Source organism: Prinia subflava, chromosome 10 (genome assembly GCF_021018805.1).
Source record: "Prinia subflava isolate CZ2003 ecotype Zambia chromosome 10, Cam_Psub_1.2, whole genome shotgun sequence".
NCBI classification, from domain to species: domain Eukaryota; kingdom Metazoa; phylum Chordata; class Aves; order Passeriformes; family Cisticolidae; genus Prinia; species Prinia subflava.
In genome coordinates this window covers 1,434,795-1,460,578 of record NC_086256.1, presented here as the reverse complement: position 1 = coordinate 1,460,578, position 25,784 = coordinate 1,434,795, and the positions used below count along the sequence as shown (strand labels likewise).

The 25,784-nt window shown below is 44.1% G+C and overlaps 1 protein-coding gene across 1 annotated transcript in view; it reads left to right on the top strand.

The window, feature by feature from the left end:
- PDE4B (phosphodiesterase 4B) overlaps positions 1–25,784 on the top strand; it is a 177,037-nt gene that overhangs the window by 9,049 nt on the left and 142,204 nt on the right. Inside the window, exons 2-3 of the mRNA XM_063406891.1 lie at positions 11,071–11,179; positions 13,208–13,440. Of these exons, the coding sequence (XP_063262961.1) occupies positions 11,138–11,179; positions 13,208–13,440 (275 nt within the window). The 5' untranslated portion in view covers positions 11,071–11,137. The remainder of the gene's footprint in view (positions 1–11,070; positions 11,180–13,207; positions 13,441–25,784) is intronic.

Genomic DNA, 25,784 nt, shown 5'->3' with positions numbered 1-25,784 from the left:
AAGGGAAGGGAAGGGAAGGGAAGGGAAGGGAAGGGAAGGGAAGGGAAGGGAAGGGAAGGGAAGGGAAGGGAAGGGAAGGGAAGGGAAAGGGAAGGGAAAGGGAAAGGGAAGGGAAGGGAAGGGAAGGGAAGGGAAGGGAAGGGAAGGGAAGGGAAGGGAAGGGAAGGGAAGGGAAGGGAAGGGAAGGGAAGGGAAGGGAAGGGAAGGGAAGGGAAGGGAAGGGAAGGGAAGGGAAGGGAAGGGAAGGAAAGGAAAGGAAAGGAAAGGAAAGGAAAGGAAAGGAAAGGAAAGGAAAGGAAAGGAAAGGAAAGGAAAGGAAAGGAAAGGAAAGGAAAGGAAAGGAAAGGAAAGGAAAGGAAAGGAAAGGAAAGGAAAGGAAAGGAAAGGAAAGGAAAGGTGAAAAAGGAAAAAGGAAGGAAATCCCTCTGTTCTCCTGGGTAGAGGTGTCCCTTCAGCTCTCCAGCTCCAAGCTGATCCAGAGGAAAATGAAAGGGGCTCACTGTGCTCAGTCCAACACCTCGGGAATTGCCTGGAGTGTGCTGCCTTTCCCTGCCTTTTCCAGCAGCAGAGGTTTCCCGTTCACACCTCAGGATGTGCAGTTCAGCCCCAATAAAGCAGATTCCAGCTGCTCCTTCGCTCTGGCTCCCAGCTTTGCTTCCAAAGGGCTCATTCCCTCCGTGCTGGGGTGGATTATATTCCAGGCTGTTCCCAGCTCCACATTTGCTGCAGGAAAACAGCTGAGGGCCCAGATTTTGCAGTTTTATTTCGGGCATCTTGTTTGTTTTGAGGAAAAAAACCCCATTTCCTTCTATTCTGAGTTTCAAAGGGAGGAGTATCAGCATTTCCTTATCTCCGTGGAAGCAGATTCATGAGGGGAGCACCTGAGTGTGGGAGAGAGCTGGGAATGAAAAACCTTTGGAAGGGAGAAGGGAGAAGGGAGAAGGGAGAAGAAGGGAGAAGAAGGGAGAAGAAGGGAGAAGGGAGAAAGGAGAAGGGGGAAGGGAGAAGGGAGAAGGGAGAGGGGAGAGGGGAGAGGGGAGAAGGGAGAAGGGAGAAGGGAGAAGGGAGAGGGAAGAAGGGAGAAGGGAGAAGGGAGAAGGGAAAAGAGAAGGGAGAAGGGAGAAGGGAAAAGAGAAGGGAGAAGGGAGAGGGGAGAGGGGAGAGGGGAGAGGGGAGAAGGGAGAAGGGAGAAGGGAGAAGGGAGAAGGGAGAAGGGAGAAGGGAGAAGAGAGAAGGGAGAGGGGAGGGGAGAAGGGAAAAGAGAGAAGGGAGAAGGGAGAGGGGAGAAGGGAGAAGAGAGAAGGGAGAAGGGAGAGGGAAGAAGGGAGAAGGGAGAAGGGAGAAGGGAGAAGGGAGAGGGAAGAAGGGAGAAGGGAGAAGGGAGAGGGGAGAAGGGAGAAGGGAGAAGGGAGAAGAGAGAAGGGAGAGGGAAGAAGGGAGAAGGGAGAAAGGAGAAGGGAGAGGGGAGAGGGGAGAGGGGAGAAGGGAGAAGGGAGAAGGGAGAGGGAAGAAGGGAGAAGGGAGAAGGAGAAAGCAGAAGGGAAGCTCTCCTGGAGTGCCTGATCCTGGAGCAGCAGATTAGGGCTGAATGTAATTAATAACCAGAAGAAATCCATGAAGTTGTTATAGTAACTGGGAAGTGAGGTTGGAATTCATGATCCGAGTGACTCAGCTCCGGGGGAAGGGATCTGGGAGCCCAGGGAGGGAGAGCTGGAGCTTCCCTTTCCCTGCTCACCCCTCAGCCCCTTCCCAGGAAACTCTGGAACAGGCAGGGACAAGGATCTGGCAGCCCCTGAGCAGGAAAACAAACTCATCCCATCCTCTTGTCTCTCTGCTTGTGATCCTGGCAAAGTTGGGAAAACTCTCCCCAAGTCACCCATGTGGTAATGGAATCCTGCTGGGTTTTTCCAGGAATACAAAAATGCCCTTCGGCTTTTCTGCAAAGTAATCCCGAAAAATGAGAACTGCAAAACTCCTCTGCTGCTGCTCCTTTGGGAATTCAGGGAGCTGCGTGGGGATTTCAGCATTTGGGAGCTGTGCATCTTCTAAATCTGCATTTTTTTTTGTCCAAGGAAAGCACATCCTAAGAATAAAATAGGAAAGCTTCTGGAGAGGTTGGGTCGTTCCTGTGACTTGGAGAATTTTTGTGTTGTATTTTTGTATTTGCAGTGCTGGCTGCCCAAAAATAAAATATTTGGGTGTTGTTGGGATATTGTTCATTCCAAGTAGCCTCAAGGGTTTTGGGTTTTCCCGTTCCTTGCGTGGAAAAACATCCTGGATTAGTTTTAAATGATCCTTTTATCCAGGCCTCAGCCTCCAAAATCCCAGAATTCCAGACTGGTTAGGGTTGGAAGGGAAATTAAAAATCCTCAAATCCCCACTATCCCAAACTGCTCCAGGCTGGCCTTGGACACTTCCAGGGATCCAGGGGCAGCCACAGCTTCTCTGGGAATTCTGTTCCAGGCCCTCCCCACCCTCCCAGCCAAGAATTCCTTCCCGATATCCCATGGAATTCCATCCTCTTGCAGCTTTTTCCATCTTCAGTCGCTGTCATTGCCCAGAATTGTGATTTTCCTAGTGAGACTGGATGGATCCAGATTGGGATTCCTCTTAGAACACCCTGGCACTCTCCTACATCCCAATATTTCAGAATTTCCACTTTTTCCATTCCCTCTGCAATCTCAGCATGGAATAACTTGACCAGAAGAGGGAGATTTTTTTCTGGTGTCACACACAAGGACCCTGACACGGAGCTGATCCCTGGGAAATGAGAATTTCCTGTGGGGAGCGCCGGGATTTTGGAGCAGGGGTTATTGAACAGGGCTGTCCTCATTAACTGCAGCCTTTGAAGTGATGGAATTGGATAAAAAATTTCAAAATGTGCAGCAAGAGGCAGTGCAAGGATCACTCCACACAATTAAAGGAGTTTTTGATAACTAGGGAAGAAATTATTGGGAGAAAATGCTGGAATTGCCACTTTCACCTCACTTCAGAGCCCTTCATTTGGGAGAAAATCGCAGAATGAGCTAAATCACTTTTTTTCATTAAAGAAAAATGCTGATCATTCAGCCTGGCATCGACAATAATGCAAATATTTGCCCAAGAAGCAAAACACCAGATCCAGAAGGAAAGAAAACAACCACAGTCTAAGGAAACAGGAACATCTGCTTTGGCTCTGAGGAAAAACCCTGGAATAAGAACGCTGAAATGTCCCTCTAAATCAGGTTTTTTCCCTTTAATCTCCTGTTATAAATTAGTGCTGTCCAAGATGCCACTTCAAATATCCTGAAATAAAATATGGAAGTGGCTGCTGGGAAACGTGGGAGCATTTCCAGAATGCCAAATGCTTTTTCTTTTAATCTTAATTTCCTTTTATTTATTGGACGGGCAGACAGAAATTTCAGTCTGGAGATTGCTAAGATGGAAAAAAACCTGGGATAAATCAGATTTGGAGCTGGTGCTGTCATGTCGTGTTTAACATTCCCAGTGCTCTGCCTTTGCAGTTTTGGATGAATATTGTGGAAAAGGCAATTCCAGAATCCATTTCCTGGAAAGGAGAGGACACGGAGGGCAGGATTTAAACAGCAGCAGGAATTTGTTGTGGCACAAATCCTCAGATTTCCCCTTTTATTTGGATTATAATTGAATAATTGATCTGGAAGTGTTTGTTCTGATTGGAACGTGTTTTTCCTCAGGCGCTGGAATTGTTTTTTAGCTGCTGGTTGTATTTGGGAATCCAGGATGTTTTCCCAAAAAACCAGGATTATTTTGGACAGAAACCCAGGGGGCTCCGTCCTGGAGAGCCCTTTTCCCATTGCTGGCTTGGTCACATCCTCACCCCCAATTTTCTGGGTGTAAATCCTGGAATCCTGGAATGATTTCTATTGGAAGAGATATTAAAACTCATTTTTTTCCAACTTCCTCCAAGCCCCTTCCTTACAGGTCTCAGCTTTCCCTTGGTTCTCCGGGGTTCTCCTAAAAAATTGGATTTAAAAGCCTAAAAAAGTGGGGTTGGAGCAATTTTTGGCTCTGCAAAGATGGAATTTTGGGTTTAAGCACTTCAAACTTTCAGCCTGGAATTCTGTGATGGAATTCTGATGTTCTTGTGATGTTCCCAAGAGGGGTTGAGCTTTGAAAGCACATAAAAAGTGGATTTAAAAGCCTAAAAAAAGTGGATTTTAGGGCAATTTTTGGCTCTGTAGAGGTGGAATTTGGGGGTTGAGGGGTTTGGAAATTCAGCCTGGAACTCCTTCATGGACTTCTGGTGTTTCTGTGGAGTTCCCGAGGGAGTTTAAGCTTGGAAAACCTCAAAAATGGATTTAAAAGCCTAAAAAAGTGGGATTGGGGCAATTTTTGGCTCTGCAAAGATGGAATTTTGGGTTTAAGCACTTCAAACTTTCAGCCTGGAATTCTGTGATGGAATTCTGATGTTCTTGTGGAATTTCCAAAGGGTTTTGAGATTGGAAAACTTCAAAAAAAGTGGATTTAGAAGCTTAAAAATGAAGTTGCTGCTCTAATTTTGGATTTAATCTTTCCCCACTATTCTTAGTGGTTTTTCCAAAGGACAAGGTTTGGAAAATCTCTGTTTTCTAAGACTTCTGGAGAACGAGGGTGGGCTCTTTGTAGGCTCCGTTCTGTTCTGATGTTCTTGAGGTCATGGCTCAGCTCTAAAATAAAACTAAAAAGAAAAAAGGGAATAAAAAATTCCTTCTTTTCAGGCAATTCGGCTCCTTCCAGAAAAACTCCTGGGGAAGGAGATCTGAGGATTTAAAAACTTTTCTTTTGGAGAAATGTTCTAAAACTCAACCTGAGAGAGTTTAGGAAGGGAAAAGTAAATGAGGGACAGGAGCCAAGGGCTGCTGATTCCCACTGATTCTGCAGTGTCTATCCCATAATAATCCCACAGCATTCCCATTTTTTGGGAAGCCCAGCAAAGCTTGGGGATGGTGCTTCTTTCCCAATAAAAGCACAGGGGGAACATCGAGTCTAATTTAGAAAAAATCAGCCTAAAAATCGACAGGAAGAAAAATCTGTGTGGCTGAATTTTCTGGGGTTTGGTGTCCCTTAAAATTGATATACAAATTGATATAAAAATCGACATAAATTGATTAAAATTGATTAAAATTTATATAAAATCGATATAAAATTGATATAAAAATGGATATAAAAACAAAAACAAAATAATAATAACTGTAAATATAAATATAAAATAAATAAATAATAAACATTAATGATAAAAATAATTATTATAATGATGATGATGATAATAATAATAATTCTGGTCTCTGAGAGCTGCTCAGCTGCTCTGAGGAGTGGGAGGCTCAAGGAACAAGAAGGAGAGAAATTGCATCTTTTAATAGTCTCATTTTTCCCTGTAATTACCTTGGAAATCCTGATGTGGGGAACACTTGAACTGAATCCTTTGGAGCTGTCAGAGCTGATTGTTAATTTTGCTTCATTTTTGCACAATAGGAGATGAGCTTTTTAGAGAGAGATAAGATTAAAAAACCCTGACATAATCAGGAAAATAGAAATTTTTTTTTCTGCTCAAGCTGTGAATATTTGTCTGGAAATTTCCTATAAAAACAGGGCCAGTGAAAACTCCAGGAAAAGAAATCCATAAAAATTTGTGAAAATTTCCCTCTCTCAAAGTTGTGAAAATTTGAAAATTGTGTTTCATGGGAATTCTGCAGAGCATCTCAGGCCTAAGGACAGCAAAATACGGATTTTTATTTTTATTTTTTTTGGTTGGAATTGAAAGAAATGAAGAGAGATGACAGCCAGGTCATGTCCTCTGCTGGAAATCCAAGAATTCCTGGAATTTCTGGGACAGACTGACTGGGATATTCCCAGTTTAATGCTTGGATTGACTCCAGAGGAAGAGGAGTCCTTGCAATCCTCCTAATCTTGCTGATATCCTGGGAAGGAACCTAATTAAAGCTGAGGCACAGTTTGAATAATAATTAATTATTTAAAGGTTTTGTTTTGGCCATGCCCAGCTTGGTCGGAATTTCCTCAAGGATCTGCAAAGATCATCCTGCCTTTATCATTTTTTACTGGTAGGAAAATCGGCTGGGTTTATTCTTGGAGATAAATCTGTGACTTTATCCCCAATTTAAACCAGCAAATTTGGGTTTTAAACTCAGCCTGGCAGTTAGGACAGGCTCAGGGCAGCCTCTGGAGAGGTCAAAGTGGGAAAATCCCTTCTCCAGAGCCTGGGGAGAGGCCAAACCAGGAAAATCCCTTCTCCAGAGCCTGGGGAGAGGCCAAGGTGAGAAAATCCCTTCTCCAGAGCCTCGGGAGAGGCCAAAGTGGGAAAATCCCTTCTCCAGAGCCTTGGGACAGGCCAAGGTGGGAAAATCCCTTCTCCAGAGCCTTGGGAGAGGCCAAAGTGGGAAAATCCCTTCTCCAGAGCCTTGGGACAGGCCAAGGTGGGAAAATCCCTTCTCCAGAGCCTTGGGAGAGGCCAAAGTGGGAAAATCCCTTCTCCAGAGCCTCGGGAGAGGCCAAGGTGGGAAAATCCCTTCTCCAGAGCCTCAGGAAAGGCCAAGGTGGGAAAATCCCTTCTCCAGAGCCTTGGGAGAGGCCAAAGTGGGAAAATCTCTTCTCCAGAGCCTCGGGAGAGGCCAAAGTGGGAAAATCCCTTCTCCAGAGCCTCGGGACAGGTCAAAGTGAGAAAATCCCTTCTCCAGAGCCTCGGGAGAGGCCAAAGTGGGAAAATCCCTTCTCCAGAGCTTCGGGAGAGGCCAAACCAGGAAAATCCCTTCTCCAGAGCCTCGGGAGAGGCCAAACCAGGAAAATCCCTTCTCCAGAGCCTTGGGACAGGCCAAACCAGGAAAATCCCTTCTCCAGAGCCTCGGGAGAGGCCAAACCAGGAAAATCCCTTCTCCAGAGCCTTGGGACAGGCCAAACCAGGAAAATCCCTTCTCCAGAGCCTCGGGAGAGGCCAAGGTGAGAAAATCCCTTCTCCAGAGCCTCGAGAGAGGCCAAAGTGGGAAAATCCCTTCTCCAGAGCCTCGAGAGAGGCCAAATCAGGAAAATCCCTTCTCCAGAGCCTCAGGAAAGGCCAAACCAGGAAAATCCCTTCTCCAGAGCCTCAGGAAAGGCCGAAGTGAGAAAATCCCTTCTCCAGAGCCTTGGGAGAGGCCAAGGTGGGAAAATCCCTTCTCCAGAGCCTCGGGAGTAGCCAAAGTGGGAAAATCCCTTCTCCAGAGCCTCAGGAGTAGCCAAGGTGGGAAAATCCCTTCTCCAGAGCCTCGGGAGTGGCCAAAGTGGGAAAATCCCTTCTCCAGAGCCTCAGGAGTAGCCAAGGTGGGAAAATCCCTTCTCCATCTGGATGGAACTGGTGGTGTCAGTCAGCAAAGCGATTTAAGAATGGCAGTGCCAGGAAATGAAGGCTGTGACAGCTCTGAGGGCAAATCCAGCTGATGGAATCCAGCAGAGGAGGGATGTGGAGCTGGTGGAAGGAACCAGAGGCTGGAAATCCCAAACGTGCACGTGGAGATGTGGTTTGGGAATTTCTGTAAGGAGGGCATTTCACACTGATCGAGCTGGGCAGCTGGCTTTAACCACTGGTAGGAAAATCAGGCTGCATCCCGTGCATCCATGGGGTTTTATCCTCCATCTGCAGGATGATCCGAGGGATGGAGCAGCTCTGCTGGGGGAGCTGGGAATGTTCACCTGGAGAGGAGAAGCTTTGGGGTGACCCCAGTGTGGCCTTGCAGGGCCTGAAGGAGCTGCAGGAAACACGGAGAGGGACTGGGGACAAGGATGGAGGGACAGGAAACAGGGAATGGATTCCAAGGGTAGGGGTAGAGGGATATTGGGAGGAAATTCCTCCCTGTGAGGGTGGGGAGAGGCTGGGCTGGAATTCCCAGAGAAGCTGTGGCTGCTCCTGGATCCCTGGCAGTGCCCAAGGCCAGGCTGGACAGAGCTTGGAGCAGCCTTGGAGAGAGGCAGGTGTCTCATGGCAGGATCAGAACTGGCTGAGCTTTAACCCAAACCATTCCATGATTCCATGAACTCCCTCTTTCCTGAGTAGCTTTTCCCAAGTTCCAGCCCTTGGTGCCGATGGATGCCCTTGCTTACATTTTGCAGAGCGCTGTGGAATCTTCCCAGCTTTTGCTGGAAATGAGAACAGCTTGGGCTTTCTGAGGAGGAGGGAATTTCTCAGAGCTGCCAGGAGCTCTGCAGAGCGCCTGAGCTGCTGCTGCTCACAAGAAACAGGGAAAGGTTACAGAAAAGAACAACATTTTCCTCAGGAAATAAGTAATAAAAAGGGGGAATTCTTAGGGATGTGTCCGAGGAGGGCTGGGGCAGCTGAAGGAGAAAAGGAGGCTCAGGAGGGACCTTCTCACCCCACAGCTCCTGACAGGAGGGGACAGCCGGGGGGATTTGGGATCTTATCCCAGGAACAGGGACAGGAGGAGAGGGAACGGCCCCACAGGAGGTTCAGGTTGGATACTGGAAAACCAATTTTCCCTGGAAGCGTGGTGAGGCATTGGAATAAGTTCCCAGGGAGGTGTTGGTGTGACTGCCTGGAAGTGTTGCAGCCTTTCCCTCCTTTCTCAGTGCCCAGAGCAGCTCTGGCTGTCCCTGGATCCCTGGAACTGCCCCAGGCCAGGCTGGAGCAGCCCGGGATAATGGGAGGTGTCTCTGCCATGGCAGGGGTGGGATGGGTTGAGTTTAAATCTCCCTTCCAACCCGCAACATTCCGTGATTTTATGTGAAACAGGAGCCCATCTGTTCCTCCTGGGAGAGCCAGACCTGAGATTGTCACTTTTTTTTGGTGGCTGTCACCCTGTCTGGGTCGGTGCCTCTCCTCGTGGAGTTCTCATGGGTTTTAAAGAGAATCCAGTTTGGATTCCAGCTCACAAATGATGCAATTCCCTGTGGGATCAAACCATCTCTTCATCCCTTTCCTTGGAAAAACTTCTCCAGTAATTCACAATTCAGGTGCCTGGGGTTTATCTCTGAGCATTTTCAGGATCAACATTTTTTTGGGGAGGAAAAATCCTGCTCCAGGAATGTGGTGGAAGCGAGGAAGAAGCAGGTGTGGGATTGCAGGATGTGCTGTCATGGGAATTTCCCTGGGATTTGGTTTGGTTTTTCACTCTGTATTTGTGCCCTGCCTCCGTGGAAAGTGGGAGGAATTGGATTTGGAGGCTGAAGGGAGCAGGATAAACAGCTCTGCTTCCCAAAACTGCTTCATCCAGGGAAGGGAAAACTGGGATTCTGATCCAGCCTTGGCTGTGTTTTCTGGGAGAGGGGGATCTTCAGGGGTGGGGGGATCAATCTGCTCCTCACATCCCCCTGGAGCTTTAATCCTGCCCCTGGAGAGGCCCAAACGTGGGAAAACACAGGGTGGAATGTGGGGCTTGTATTCCAAACTCGCACATGGGTTTTAGGAATTTCTGGAAATGGGGGATTTCTCCCTGGATGAGCTGGGAAGTTGTTTTGTAACCAGTGTGCAGGAAAATCAGGAAAAGCAGCGTCTCCATGGGGTTTTCTCCTCACTGGCTCATTGGGAACCCTTTCATTCACGCCCTGCCTGGATCCCTCTGGAATTCCTGCAGTGTTTTCCCAGCAGTTTTGAAACACCAGGTCACGGAACACAAAAATCTTCAGGTGCAAGCTTGGTGGAAAAAGAAAATTCATATTCCATTGGGATATATTCCAGGAAAATGGATCGGACACAACTGCAGCACTGATTTTTCTTCACAATTTATTAACAAATGCAAAGCTTGGCTGCTGTTCAGTATTCCCTGATCCCAGACCCAACCACTCCTTTGGGATACAGAGCTTTTTTTGGAAGATTTGGGAGAATTTTGGAGAATTTAATTATTTGGGTGCTGGAGAGGAGATCTCTGCATGTAATGAAAATCTGCATCAATGAGAAAACGTTCATGAGGAAAACATTCCCAGGAATCCTCTCTGGAGTGTTTTCCTGAGGTTTATTCTCCCCTGGAATGCTCATCCCAGGTGTCAGGTTTTTCTGGGAAGGCACAGGAGAGAATGAGTCAGGTTTTAATGGGAATTCAGTCATGGCTGAAGGAAATGTTGGATTTCTTCAGGCCTCAGAGCTGCAATTCACAGAACAAAAGCTGGATTTTATCATTATCCATGCTCTGCTTAAATTAACTTTGCCCAGTTAATAAATATTTATGAACTTGTGGTGAGAGAGGGGTCAGATTTTCACAGAAATGATCTTCAGTCAGCCCGGCCCATCCCTCCACATCCCATTCCCTGCAGTTCAGCAAAATTTGGGAAATATTCTTAAACTCTCACTTTTGTTTTTTTTCCCAAAGAATGTGTGGATTGAGGTTTAGTGGAGAATATGGGGGTGATGCTGGTTGAAACTGATGGTCCTGAAGGTCTTTTCCTGGCCTTGATGACCATCAATAGTATTTATATAATAATCTTGATCAACATATAATTAATTAATATATAAAAATAATACAGAAATAGAAAATATAGAAACATATAAATTACATATAAATTATATATAATGATATATAATTATATATAAAAATAAAATTATATATCAATTATATATGTATATGCATAATACTATATTATATATAATTATATCTAAATAATTCCTACATATGCATCTACATGGAATATTTTATATGCTATATATATTATATAATGTATATATGTTATAATGTATAACATATAATGTATGTAATGTATTATAATTATATAATGTATATATATATAAAGTATATATACATATATAATGCACATGTATAATATATGCAATATATATTTTATATATATAATATAATTATAAATTATATATAATTATAGTTATAAATTATATATATAATTATATATAATTATAAATTATATATATAAATTTATAAAATAAATATATATACAATTATATCGCTTATAAATATATATTTTATAAGCAATATATATATATTATATTTTTATATATAGAATATATATAAATTTATATATTTATATACACAATTACAATATACATATTTAAATATAATTATAGAAATAAATAATTTATATGTGTTCGTAAGTGAAAATATATAACTTTTTTTTTTCTTTCAGGTTGCCCCTCTGAAGAAATTCTATTTACCAGAAGTTTTTAATCCCGGGCTGCACTTGAATCTCAATAATGAAGAAAAGCAGAAGTGTCATGACAGTGACTGCAGATGAGGTGAGTTCCTGCTGAAGGTTTATTTTGCCTGATTTTTCTTTCCTTTTCCTTTTTTTCACCTTGTGAAAATGAGCTGAAAGTTGATTTTATCTTCTTTGGTAAATAGAAACTGCTTTGGCTTGGATTGCTGATGGATAATCTTGGAGGATTTTTAGATAAGGAGCAGAAAATAAGAGCAGCACATTAAAAATGAATAACTCAAGCCCTGGGAAGGGTTTGGAGGAGTTTCCTGCAGGTTTTCCTGCCCCGGTCTTTGGGCAGTGCAGTGTGGGCAGGGAATGTTGCTGGGATTTATGGAATATTTGCTCTGGATCCCACCTTTTTAATGTGTAAATATATCAATGTTCCAACAGCTCAACACCTGCTGCGATGATGCATTTTTTATTTCAGCATTACTCTAATAATCCTCATCATTCCCTACTAATTAAACTCCAGTTCCATTCCCTGGGGAATGAGGCCTGAAGCCTTAATTGGCTGGTTTGTCCTAGGGCTCCCAAAAATGCCAAATCACTTGAAATGGCAGGAAAAGAGTGCAAAAGAAGGGTTTGGGTATCCTGGAGCACTTCTCCAACAAATAAATAAATGTTGTTTCCCACTCTTAGCCCAAGTTTTGCACAGCTCCATGGGATTAATGACCTTGGAGGTCTTTCCTGGCTTTAATTACTCTGAGATTCTCTGGTGATGAAACAACACTCACCAGGGGGGAAATTCCAAATGCATTGGTGATGATAAAATAAAACCAGAGCACTCAGGCTCTGCCAAGTTCTGGAGTTGTGGAGTTCTGGAGTTCTCATCTCCTGGGATAGTTCTGGCTGGAGAATCCAGTGTGGTTTATCCTTGTGGAGGAAATAATTTGTCTGTAGGGTTTAGTTCTGGAGTTGTGGAATTTTCCTGGGATAGTTCTGGCTGGAGAGTTGAGTGTGGTTTATTCTTTGTGGTTTATCCTTGTGGAGGAAATAATTGGTTTGTAGAGTTTAGTTCTGGAATTGTGGAATTCTCATCTCCTGGGATAATTCTGGCTGAAGAGTTGAATGTGGTTTATTCTTGTGGAGGAGATAATTTGTAGAATTTACTTGTGGACTTTTGGAGTTCTCATCTCCTGGGATACTTCTGGCTGGAGAATCGAGTATCGTTTATTTTTGTGGAGGAAATCATTTGTTTGTAGAATTTAATTCTGGAGTTGGGGATAGTTGTGGCTGGAGAATCAAGTGTGTTTTACCATTATTTTGTGGTGGAAACAATTTGTTTGCAGAATTTAGTTGTGGAGTTCTCTTCTTCTGGAATCGCTCTGGCTGGAGAACTGAGTGGGGTTTATCCTCCTGGAGAGAACAATTAGTAGAATCTAGTTCTGGAATTGTGGAGTTCTCATCTCCTGGGATAGTTCTGGTGGAGAATTGTGTTTTATCTTCATGGAGGGAATAATGTGTCTGCAGAATTTAGTTCTGGACTTGTGGAGCTCTCTTCTGCTGGGGCGGTTGTGGCTGGAGAATCGAGTGTGGTTTATTCTTGTGGACGAAATCATTTGTTTGCAGAATTTACTTCTGGACTTGTGGAATTCTCCTGGGATACTTCTGGCTGGAGAATCGAGTATCATTTATTCTTGTGGAGGAAATCATTTGTTTGTAGAATTTAATTCTGGAGTTGTGGGATAGTTGTGGCTGGAGAATCAAGTGTGTTTTACCATTATTTTGTGGTGGAAATAATTTGTTTGCAGAATTTACTTCTGGACTTGTGGAATTCTCCTGGGATAGTTCTGGCTGAAGAATTGAGTATCGTTTATTCTTGTGGAGGAAATAATTTGTTTGTAGAATTTAGTTCTGGAGTTGTGGAATTCTCATCTCCTGGGATAGTTCTGGTGGAGAATTGTGTTTTATCTTCATGGAGGGAATAATTTGTCTGCAGAATGTAGTTCTGGAGCTCTCTTCTCCCGGGATGGTTCTGGCTGGAGAATGGAGTGTGGTTTGTCCTCCTGGAGGAGCTCCTCCGTTCCCAGAATTTGGCAGTCTCAGCGGCCTCTCTGTGTTGCAGAACTCCCCGGATTACCTGGAGTGCGGGCTCAGCAAATCCTACAGCACCTCCAGCCACTCCCTGGGCATCGACCTGTGGCGGGGCCGGCGGTGCTGCTCGGGGAGCCTGCAGCTGCCGCCGCTGGCGCAGCGACAGACGGAGAGCGCGCGGAGCCCCGACAGGGACACGGTCAGCCGGCCCACCACGCTGGCACTGCCACCACCCAGCATCGCCGTCACCGCCTGCCACGACGGGTGAGTCTGCTTCTGCAGTCAGTGCGGTCATTAATTAATCAATTAATGCGTGTGTCCTGCTTGCAAACCGGCTTTTGGCCCTTCTTTTGTTATAGAAGCACACGTCTAGTTATCTTATATATCACACATCTAGTTATCTTACATATCACACATCTAGTTATCTTAAATATCACACACATCTAGTTATCTTACATTATCACACCTAGTTATCTTACATTATCACACACATCTAGTTATCTTATATATCACACACATCTAGTTATTTTATATATCACACACCTAGTTATCTTACATTATCACACCTAGTTATCTTACATTATCACACACATCTGGTTATCTTACATATCACACACATCTAGTTATCTTACATATCACACACATCTAGTTATCTTATATATCACACATCTAGTTATCTTACATATCACATCTAGTTATCTCACGTCACATCTAGTTATCTTAAATTATCACACACATCTAGTTATCTCACATATCACATCTAGTTATCTCACATTATCACACACATGTAGTTATCTTGCATATCACATCTAGTTATCTTAAATATCACACACATCTAGTTATGTTACATTATCACATCTAGTTATGTTACATTATCACATCTAGTTATGTTACATTATCACACCCATCTAGTTATCTTATATATCACATCTAATTATCTTATATAATCACACACATCCAGTTATCTCACATATCACATCTAGTTATAATCTCACATTATCACACACATCTAGTTATCTTAAATCATCACATACGTCTAGTTATCTTAAATTATCACACACATCTAGTTATCTTACATATCACATCTAGTTATCTCACATTATCACATCTAATTATCTCACATTATCACATACATTTAGTTATCTTATATATCACCTCTAGTTATCTCACATATCACACACATCTAGTTATCTTATATATCACACATCTAGTTATCTTACATTAATCTGATTAATCAACCTCCATCGATTGTTGTATCATGGATATCAGTTTATGAAACAAAATTTAAAAATTTTTTTTTGAAATTCTACTTTGTTAAAAAGTGAAATTTAAGTATTTCCTCTCCCAAAACTCCTGATTCCGGTCTCAACCAGAGGATTTGTGTTCCTAACTTTGCATCCACATTGAGTTTGGGATGGTGCTGAACTCTCCCTCAAAGGACTGAGGAAAAGGCTTTGACTCTCTGGATGTTTCTCATCCCTCTGTGAGGAAAAAGGCTTGGAAAACCCCACTGGGGTCTAAGGTTAACCTTGAGATAAATCCCCAAGAAAAATTCAGAGAGCTGAGTACAAGGGGGTTGCTCTGAGGTGAGTTCCAAAATTGGAGCTGGGCTGAAGTGCCGAAACGAGGGAATTAATCCAGAGGGAGAGGAGAGTTTTCCTGTGCTGGAATTGGGTTTTATGGCAACATAAGGTGTGTCCTGCTTGTCGTAGCAATATTGAGGTGATATTACTGTGACTTTAAATTCTGTGCTCTCAGCTTTGGGTTTAGAGCCAGTTTTAGGCTCCAGTTTATGACTGCTCCACTCTCAGCTCCGTTTGCTGCTCCATGTTCCCATTGTTATTCCAGGCTGGAATCTGGGTTTGTGTTCAGCTCAGCACTCTCTGCATTTGTGCAGCTGTAGAGGATCCCATAAGCTCGAGATAAGTCCCAAAGAAACCACAGAGAGCTGATTACAGGGGGGTTGCTCCGAGGTGAATTCCAGAATTGGAACTGGTGTTGAGTGCCAAAACGAGGGAATTAATCCAGAGGGAGAGGGGGAAGGCAAAGCCTTGGCTGTTCCTGTGCTGGAACTGGATTTTATGGCAAAATAAGGATGAGTGTCCTGCTTTTCATGGGAATATTGAGGTTACATTAATTACACATTAAATTCTGTGCTCGCACTTGGGTTTAGGATTGGTTTTAGATTCTAAACTTTCCTCTCTTGGCTCCATTTGCTGCTTCATGTTCCCATCATTATTCCAAGCTGGAATCTGGGTTTCTGTCAAGCTCAGCGCTTTCCATTTGAACAGCTCTAGGTGACATCCCAAATCCATTTGTTAAAGTCCTTTGGAAAGAGTTTTCCTGCTGAAAACAGGATTTCTAAACTGCCCTGGAATAGCTGAGAGAGAGGAACTGTAGGAACTTTTGTCCAGGTTTTGTGATTCATTGCTGGGATAAATGCAACCAAATGAGTTCCCTCCGTTTGGATGGATTGGAATTCGAGCAATAAAAGGGTTGGCTCTCCTTGGTGGGCATTGTGTGAATGTTCCCTCCTGTGGGGAGGAATTTGTGTTCCTGACTCCCGCAGGAGCCTTTCCATGGGGTGGCCTTGCAGGGATGGGTCCGCTCTGGTCCCTCTGTCCGTGGCTGGGGAGAAACGCCAGGAATTGCCGTGGATTTGTCGTGGAAATATCGCTTGGAACACCAGAGGGCAGCGCTGCTCCTCCTCCCCAGCCCCGCAGAATCCTTGGATGTGGATTTTCCTGGAGCGGTGTGTGCGGGCACAGGGAGCGCTGACAGCGCTGCTCAGGCTGTTGCTGTTCCCGTAGTGCCCTAAAATTCCTGGTTTTCCCTAGGAGCTCAGATTTGCTGGTGAGACTGGGATGCAGCGCTGTCCCAGCTCCTCTTCCTGCATCCTCCTCGCCTCCCTGAGCACTTAGATAGGCTGATCCTATAAAAACTGGGCTGAGCATTCCCATTTTTTATTGAAGTCCTAATCCTCACCTTCCTGACCACTTAATCGGCTGATCCTATAAAAACTGGGCTTGAATTTCCCATTTTTTATTGAAGTCCTAATCCTAACCTCCCTGACCATTTACATCATCTGATCATACAAAAATGGGGCTGAAATTCCGATTTTTTATTTCACTCCTAATCCTCACCTCCCTGACCACTTACATTGGCTGATCCTACAGAAACTGGGCTGAAATTCCCATTTTTGATTGAAGTTTTGGGCGTGGAGGGGTTGTGGTCCAGGTTAGCACTGAGCTCTGCCCCATTCCAGGCAGTGGTTCCCTGTGGAATTCCTCCCACCCTCTCAGGGAGCACAGCCAGGGAATCCTGGAATGTTAAGGTTGGAGAAGATCATGGATTTGGGATAGAAATCCAACAGAGCTGCAAGATCAGTGTTTATTAGTGATCCAGACCCCAAATTAATGGAAGATTTGAAGGAAAAAATAGCTGATAAAACACAGAAGGTGTTTCTGGAGGCAGCCAGAAAACCAAGGGAGGCTGATCCCCAAGCAGTGGTTCCAAACCAGCTGTGATGGAATTAAATTTTGTGTGGGAAAGGAAGGGAATATTCCCACAAAACAGCTTTTATGGATCCTGCAAGGCAGGAGGGACACGGGATGGAGATCTTCAGGTGCCAGGCTGAGCGGAGAAGCCTTCCAAGCTGCTTTTCCACGATTTTTGTCCCTATTTTCATCCAAGTTGTTCCAATGTTTCCCCAATGCTGCTCCATATTTTCTAACTCCAGCTTTGTGATAAGAAATCCAGGCAGGAGGGAAGAGTGAGGGTGTGAAGAATAAATTTGTAGCTACACTTGGAGCATCCAAAGGAGTTCTTTTCCCAATTTTTTTTTTGCTCCTTAGCATCTCCTGGGTTGATTTGGCAGCTGGCTGCTCATCCCCACCATTCCTCCACATTTCCCTCAGATGTGTGAGGGATATTTGGATATTTTGAAGGGTTTGCAGCAAATTTTGATGTTGAAACAAAAATGGGATTTATGGTGAATCCCAAAGCGTGAGGAAATCAAGGCTTTAAGAATTCCGTGAGGAGTTGACCCGGTTTAATATTAAATATTGGAATGTGCTTTTTTAGGGATTAGAGAGGCCGGTAAATATTTAGGATATGGCAATAAATACTTTATTAAAATAGAGATTTGCTGCCTTATTATCCCTCATTTATGTCCTTTTTCTTCTGGAATAATTTTATTGAGGAGCCTGAAGATGAGATTCTGTCAGGAAAATATGAAGGGATTGATCCTATCCCCACATCCACCTGGAAACCTTCCTGGAGTTGGGATAAATCTACTCAGTCCCTACTCCTGTAGTACCCACGTTGTTCTCCAGGTGGTGGTGGTGGGCAGCGAATTCAAACCAGCGTTAAAAGCTAAATCAGACCGAAATTCGGGATAATTTTGGGCTCTGAGTTACTCCAGACCTTCCTCGGGAATTCTGGCTCCAGCCACAGCCGGCTCGGCCTCCCTGGGAAGCTGTTGGGAGTTAATTGAGGGATTGATAAAATGGGAATTAATTAGAGGATTGATCAGATGGGAATTAATTGAGGGGTAGATAAGGGGGGATTAATTGAGGGGTAGATAAGGAAAGTTAGGATGATAAAGGGGATGAGATTTGCATGGAGAATTAAGGATAACAAAGCTGGAATCAGGCTGGGGAACCAAGGCCTTGCTCCTTCCATATCCCACGGATGAAAGGAAATATTTGGGAAGATTTAGCAGGAATTGTAGGGTGAATCCCAGAAATTCAGAAGGAGAAATGATGTTTTGGAGAAATGTGTTCATTTCTTTTTTAATTTTCTTTTATTTTTTCAATGCTGTTCCAGACCTTGTGATGATACCCTGAGAAATTGGAGTTTTATTTCTTAGATAATTTCAAATTCCAGGAGATAAGGACTGAAGGAATGTGCTGCAAGCTTGGAATAGGGGAAAAAAGAAAAAAAAGAGATGACCTGGCTTCCCATGTGGTGTGAAAAACAAAAAACCTGAAGGAAAAAACACTTAAAAGCAGGGCTCTAATTTTTATACTGATAATTAAAATTATTTAAATCACAGGATGGACATCACCTAGTTCCAAATACGGCTAATTTCCATAAATCCCGTCAGTTTTTGTGCTAATGAGCAGGATCAATTATTCTGATTGAACATCCTTCCTGGATTTCAAAAGCCTGCTCCACATTTCCGGGGGGCATTTCCTTACCTTGGAAAAGGAGGTCAGTGATGTTCCTCAGGACATCCCATAATCTGCAGGGAAAAAGGGTTTTAATTATTCCTTGCAGTTGCTGGGAAATGTCTGTGGAAACTTAATCCTGAAACTCAGAATTCCTGCGATTTTTCCAAAGCTTCCCAACAATATCAGAGATGTCTTGGAGAAATCTTGGAATGTCCACGAAGGATTTTCTGCTCTGGGATTTTGTTTTCAGTCGGTGGAAATATTTCCTGGTCTGTCTGGGGCTTTTTCCTGGGAAAGAACTTGGGATTTGGTGGGATCTTGGAGAGCTGAGATCCCTCAAAACAGTGGGAAAAGCTGGGAATGTTGTTGGGAGATGGGAACCCCTGGGTTGTCTGCAGGTGGATCATAAAAAACAGAGCTTAAATCCATTTGAAATCCCCCAAGTGGGAAGCAGGGGCCTTGTTTGGTGTGGAAAGAAGAAATTCCTTGGATTTTGGCCTTGTTACCACCATTTAAACTCCTGACAGGGACCTGGAGGAGGAAATGGCGATGGAGAATTTAATTTGGAAACAACTTCCATAAAATTTGCTGTTTGCTCACGTTGTGAGGTGTTCCCACAGGGAATATCCTCGGTTGGGATGGGGTTATTCCCATTATTTTCCAGTGTTCCCACAGGGAATATCCTTGGTTGGCATGGGGTTATTCCCAGGATTTTCCAGTGTTCCCACAGGGAATATCCCACATTCCTGACGGGGTTGGGATGGGGTTATTCCCAGGATTTTCCAGTGTTCCCACAGGGAATATCCCACATTCCTGATGGGGTTGGGATGGGGTTATTCCCAGGATTTTGCAGTGTTCCCACAGGGAATATCCTGGGTTGGGATGGGGTTATTCCCAATATTTTCCAGTGTTCCCACAGGGAATATCCTGGGTTGGGATGGGGTTATTCCCAGGATTTTGCAGTGTTCCCACAGGGAATATCCTGGGTTGGGATGGGGTTATTCCCAATATTCTGCAGTGTTCCCACAGGGAATATCCTGGGTTGGGATGGGGTTATTCCCAATATTCTGCAGTGTTCCCACAGGGAATATCCTGGGTTGGGATGGGGTTATTCCCAATATTCTGCAGTGTTCCCACAGGGAATATCCTGGGTTGGGATGGGGTTATTCCCAATATTCTGCAGTGTTCCCACAGGGAATATCCTGGGTTGGGATGGGGTTATTCCCAGGATTTTGCAGTGTTCCCACAGGGAATATCCGGGGTTATTCCCATGTGGAATGCAGGCTCAGTCAGAGCAGTAAACCCAAGCTGGGTTTGTGGGGTCTGTGGCACTCAGGGGTTTGAGGGGTCACCTCTGACATCCCACCCCAAATCCCGGAGATCTCCTGCCAGAATAAACCCCAAAAATCCTTTATATCCACAAAAACATGTGCAGGCCACATCTCCCCAGGTCACTGCTGCTGCGTCATTCCAAATGCCAACCCATCCCCAAAAACTGGGAATAAAGGTAATTTTGCTCCCTCTGACTTAGCTCTGCTGTTATTTCTCAGCTAAAAATACCCAGAGAAGTGTTTTGTCTGCCTATATTTGGATTTTGGCTGGTGCCATCAGTTTCTGAAGCTCTTGCAGCTTCAGAAAACTTCATTTTTATGTTTTCGTGGAGGTCTAAATAAAAGAACTATGATTAATGTGAGGTGTAGTTACCCAGAGGAATTTTAAGATGAATTAATCATAGGTCAGGAATCAAAATTATGGTTATTTCAAAATCATTTTTTGTCCACAACTTTTATTTTGTTGTTGCCACCTAATCTTTTCATTCCTTCCTGTTTATTGAATTATTTTACTCTAAATACTCCAAATAACATCCCCTGTTAGTGTGAATTGCAAGGTGATCCCAATAATTTTATTAAGGATGAGCCTGTGAGTTTGGAGCTGCACGGTTTTGCCTGGAGATAAAAGTGGTTGAAAACAGAAGCACACACACACAAAAAAAAGGTTTTTAATGATTCAATTTTAATTATACACCTCAAAGCTGAGTGCAAAAAGACAGCTTGGGGTGTGTGTGGAAGGGGGAGAAATGAGTCACTGTTAATCAGCAGAAGACAACAGAGCTTCTGAAATATTTCCTTCAAACTTCACCCTCGCTAGAAAAGAAAATAAATGAAAATTATGGAAATGGAGTTGATGGAAAAGCTGAATCAGACAGGAGGGTGACAGGATTCTGACTAACGAGAACTCATGTGCAAGGAAAGAGCAAAGCCGGGTTGTTTGTACCTGCAGGACCTGCTGGGGCTCAGCTGGGACTGTTTGTACCTGCAGGACCTGCTGGGGGCTGTTTGTACCTACAGGACCTGCCTGGGCTCAGCCGGGGCTGTTTGTACCTGCAGGACCTGCTGGGGGCTGTTTGTACCTGCAGGACCTGCTGGGGCTCAGCCGGGGCTGTTTGTACCTGCAGGACCTGCTGGGGGCTGTTTGTACCTACAGGACCTGCTGTGGCTCAGCTGGGGCTGTTTGTACCTGCAGGACCTGCTGTGGCTCAGCTGGGGCTGTTTGTACCTGCAGGACCTGCTGTGGCTCAGCCGGGGCTGTTTGTACCTGCAGGACCTGCCTGGGCTCAGCTGGGGCTGTTTGTACCTGCAGGACCTGCTGTGGCTCAGCTGGGGCTGTTTGTACCTGCAGGACCTGCTGTGGCTCAGCTGGGGCTGTTTGTACCTGCAGGACCTGCTGTGGCTCAGCTGGGGCTGTTTGTACCTGCAGGACCTGCTGGTGGCTTTTGTTCACATTTTGGTTCATTTTGTACAGGATTTGGTGGTTTCGTACAGGATTTGGTTGTTTTGTTCAGGTTTTGGTTGTTCAGTTTTTTGATTGTTTTTGTTCCGTTTTTGGTTAGTTTTGTTCAATTTTTGGTTGGTTTAGTTCAGTTTCTGATTTTTGGTCAGAATTTGATTGGTTTTGTTTAGCTTTTGGCTGGTTTTGTTCAGTTTTTGCTTGGTTTCATTCAATTTTTCATGGGTTTCGTTCTGGATTTGGTTGGTTTTGTTCGGTTTTAGCTTGGTTTAGTTCAGTTTTTTTGTTTATTTTAGTTCAGGATTTGGTTGGTTTTGTCCAGTTTTTGCTTGGTTTAGTTCAGTTTTTGGTTATTTTAGTTCAGGATTTGGTTGGTTTTGTCCAGTTTTTGGTGATTTTGGTTCAGTTTTTGGTTATTTTGGTTCAGTTTTTGGTTGGTTTAGTTCAGTTTTTGGTGATTTTGGTTCAGTTTTTGGTTGGTTTAGTTCAGTATTTTGTTATTTTGGTTCAGTTTTCAGTTGGTTTAGTTCAGTTTTTGGTTCGTAACTCCTGGGACATGGTCAGTGATGGACATGGAGGTGGTGCTGGCTGAGGGTTGGACTTCCTGATCCTAAAGGTCTTTTCCAACATTAATCATTCTGTGATTCCACGATTTTGTGATTTCCCAAGCAAACCTCACCAAGATTCACCTATAAATCCCATTTTTCATCCCTTGTGGCCAAGCTGCTCCCTCAGTTTCCCGAATTCCTCGTGGTCCATCTCTGCCTGGCCCTGGGGGCTCCGGTGCCTTTGGATTTTCCCTGATGTGTTTCCAGTCTGACCCACATCTGGAACATTTCCAAATTTACTTTTTGTGGCAATTCCCTGCTGGAATATTTGGAACAGAGGCCTGGATAACACTGGGAATGTCACTGGAACGAAGCAGAGGATTGGGAATTCAGGATTGTCCCTGCCTCAGCCACGTCCTCACCCCCACTGCAGCTCCAGAGGCTTTCACCCAGCACCGGAGACTTTTTATCCCTTAAAAAATCATGGAATGTTGGATTTCCTCGGCCAGGCCACAGCCAGCTCCTCGCTGACCCCGTTTTTATTGGCAGTGGCACCGAGCTGCTCTCGAGGGTTTTTGGCTGTGGATTTATTCCTTTAATTAAGCCGTAGTGGACAAAGCTTTCTGTAATTCTGACAACAATTCAGAATTACAATTCTGTAATTCTGAAAGAGCAAATCCTGCTCTTTCCCAGCTCCAAAACGTGAGGCACTGGCAAAGCTGGAACAGGGAATGTTGTGAGTTTTTCCCTGGAATTCCTAAAAAAAAATCCACTTTATAAACTTGATTCTGGTTAATCTGGGGGGGAAATGATCTGAGGCACAAAGAAATCAAAATAACCGGAATGAAACTGGAATTAGGTTCTGTAAATCAACTGAAAGTCTGGAAAAGCAGGAGGAAAATACAAAACTTTGGATTAATGGTGGAATTTTCTGTTCCTCAGCCATTGTGGGAGCAATATCAGAGAAATTTGTTGGCTCATGGAGATAATTTCAATCCTTTTGTGGCAAGGAAGGGCAGGGTGCTCCAGGACTCCTTTTTGTCCCTTTCTTGGGCAGTTTTCCATGGGAATCCATGGCAGGATGCAAAAATGGCCTGGCAAAGTGCCTGGATTAGATCCATGGGATTATTTGGGAATACCAAGAAGTGACAGAGCAATATTTGGGGTTTATTTTGGTATTTGTTGTTGTTTTTAAAAAATCGTGGCATTGTTTAGGTTGGAAAAGCTTCTGAGGTCATCAAATCCCTCCAACTATCACATCCACACAGCTTTTAAATCCCTCCAGGAATGGAGATTCCACCACTGCCCTGGGCTGGAAAACCTTTCCCATGAAGGAATTTTCCCTGCTCCATCTCTATTAACACAAAGCCTTTCCTCGTCAGGATATACAAAATTTTCAGGATTTTTCCATCAGCTTCTCCTTTCTCTGGAGTCACCCTGGAGGTCTCTGCCTCTGAGGAATAAATTGAATTTTTTTGGTAATATATTACAAATATCTTTTCCTCAAATTAACTTGTAATCTGTAGCTGTGAAATGAGGAAATAATCACAATTATTACAGATTGCTCTGACATATGGGATTACTCACTCTGGATATATAGAAGGCATTTCAGTGTTCTCTGGGAATAAATCAGGCACAATCCCAAGTTGCTAAGCAAATTCCCTTCTTACATCACGCCCTGGTGGCTTATATAATTTGATAATCAAAGTCTAAATGATATAAATTTATAATGAATTTATAAATATCAATTTATTCCCAGTTACTAGGAGGGAACAGCAGAAATACCTGTAAGAAAAAAGGGGCATCACAGCGTGGTAAGAAATTGTAGTTTTTGGCAGATAAATCGTGTTTTGTGGAGGATTTAACATGGAAAAAACTGTTCCAAATCCAGTTTAGGGAACGTTTCCTGAAGATGGAATTGGTTTTTTTGGGACTGCTCTGGAAATGATTCTGGGCCTGCTTGGCCTTGTTGAGATTCTGGGTATTTTAATACAGGAAAACTTTTGGTTTAGTTCCATTTTTGGTTGGTTTAGTTCAGTTTTTGGTTGTTTTTGTTCCATTTTTGGTTGTTTTTGTTCCATTTTTGGTTGGTTTGGTTCAGTTTTTGGTTGGTTTAGTTCCATTTTTGGTTGGTTTAGTTCAGTTTTTGGTTGTTTTTGTTCCATTTTTGGTTGTTTTTGTTCCATTTTTGGTTGGTTTAGTTCAGTTTTTGGTTGGTTTAGTTCAGTTTTTAGTTGGTTTTGTTCCATTTTTGGTTGGTTTAGTTCAGTTTTTGGTTGGTTTGGTTCAGTTTTTAGTTGGTTTAGTTCCATTTTTGGTTGGTTTTGTTCAGTCTTTGCTTGGTTTCCCAATCAAAAATTCCCTTCTCAGAAATTCCAGCGACCCCTAAATCTGTGAGAATGGAGATCCAAACTGGATAATTTAAAACTATTAAATCTAAACCAACCTTATCTCCCAACAGGAATCTAAATAACAGTGGCTTGTTATTAATATTTTTTGCCTCTCAAACGTGGGGAATTTGTCACGCAAACCTGTAATTAGGGATGGATTCCTGTTTCTCGTGCAGCGGGAAGCGTTCAGGGCAGGAGAAGGAAAATCCCAAACATTTAATTTCCAGTTTTCTGTTGTGGATCTTTCAGAAGGCAGCAGATGCAAGGGCAGCTGTTTTGGGGATTTTTTCCCTTAAAATTTGACCAGCTGAACACCCTGAAACCTTCTGCTTTTGGGCTGGAAAGATTTTCCTGGGATTTGTTCACCCTTCTGTTCGAAAGAGATGATTAAGGGAGGGTTGAAGATTTTTATTGTGTGGAATTCCGGAGTGGTTTGGGTTGGAAGGGATTTTAAGGATCTTCTCATCTCATGCCATGGCAGGGACACCTCCCACTGTCCCAGGCTGCTCCAAGCCCTGTCCAGCCTGGCCTTGGACATTCCAGGGATGCAGGGACATCCCCATTATCTCTGGGAAACGTCATCAGCATCCCTGCACAGATTAAGGGATGGTGCTCCCAAATATTTCTTTGCTGTTCCTTTTTATCCCTGTTAGGCCCTGGAGTTTTGTGGTGTGTTCTGGAAGGGGGTTTGGCTCTCCTGCCTTGCAGGGGGATGGGACTGATCCAGTGCAGCTCCAATTCCAGTGGTGAATTCCTGGTTTTCAGGTGAAATCACCATTTTAACCCCCAGAGAGGTGTGGGATGGTTAAAATGCCAGTGGGGTGTTTAAGTCGAGCCTAGCAGCAGATTTGCTGCTGCTCTGAGGGAGTTAAACTGGGACTAGGATGGAGTGGGATTAACTAGGACTGGGCTGTCCCTGATGGAGTTAGTGGCAGTCCCCTGGGATGCTCACAGGGCATCTCTTGGATGTGATGAAAGGGAAATAAGGAAAAAATGATTTCTATTTTGTATCATTTCCTCTCATGTCAGTCCCTTTCCTGCTTTCTTTTCCCGTTCTCTCCGCTCCTGTTGTGTCTCCAGAGCTGCTCCATCCCTGCAGAGGTTCCAGTTCTGTGCCACAAACTCGTCCTTCCCTGCAGCTTTGAATTCTTGGGAATCTTTTCCAGCTTTTGGCCGTGCTGCTCCCAGCTCTCCTTTCCACATCCCTGCCACCTTCTCCTCTCCTCCCTGGCAGCCACTGCTCCCACTCCTTCCTTATCTTGACATTTTAATCCACCTCAGTTCCCCATTCAAGCCCCATTCCCTGGCATCTCTTTTCCTGGCTGCTTCTCTTTGGTTTGCAGCTCCTTGATGTTTTCCTTGCCTTGCTGCAGACATTTCTCCCTTTGATTCTTTTTTTTCTGCCTGTCTCCCATTCCCGGGGCTGCTCTGATTTATTCCCGGTGCTGGCTCGTGCTGGCAGCTGCAGCTGCAGCCTGAGGGGCAGAGCTGAGGATCACATCCCTGTCACTGCTGTGACATTTCCACTGCAGATCCGCTCTGTGCTCTGCTGCTGCCTCTGAAACCCGGTTATTTTCCAGCACAAACCACAATTCCTGTATTCTGCACTCTCTCATTCCTTCTCATTCCCTCCTTTTTCTCTCCAGTCACTGTGTTGGTTTAGTCCAAGGAAAAGTTGTTGTTTTGGAGGGTTTTTTCTGCCTTAGCTT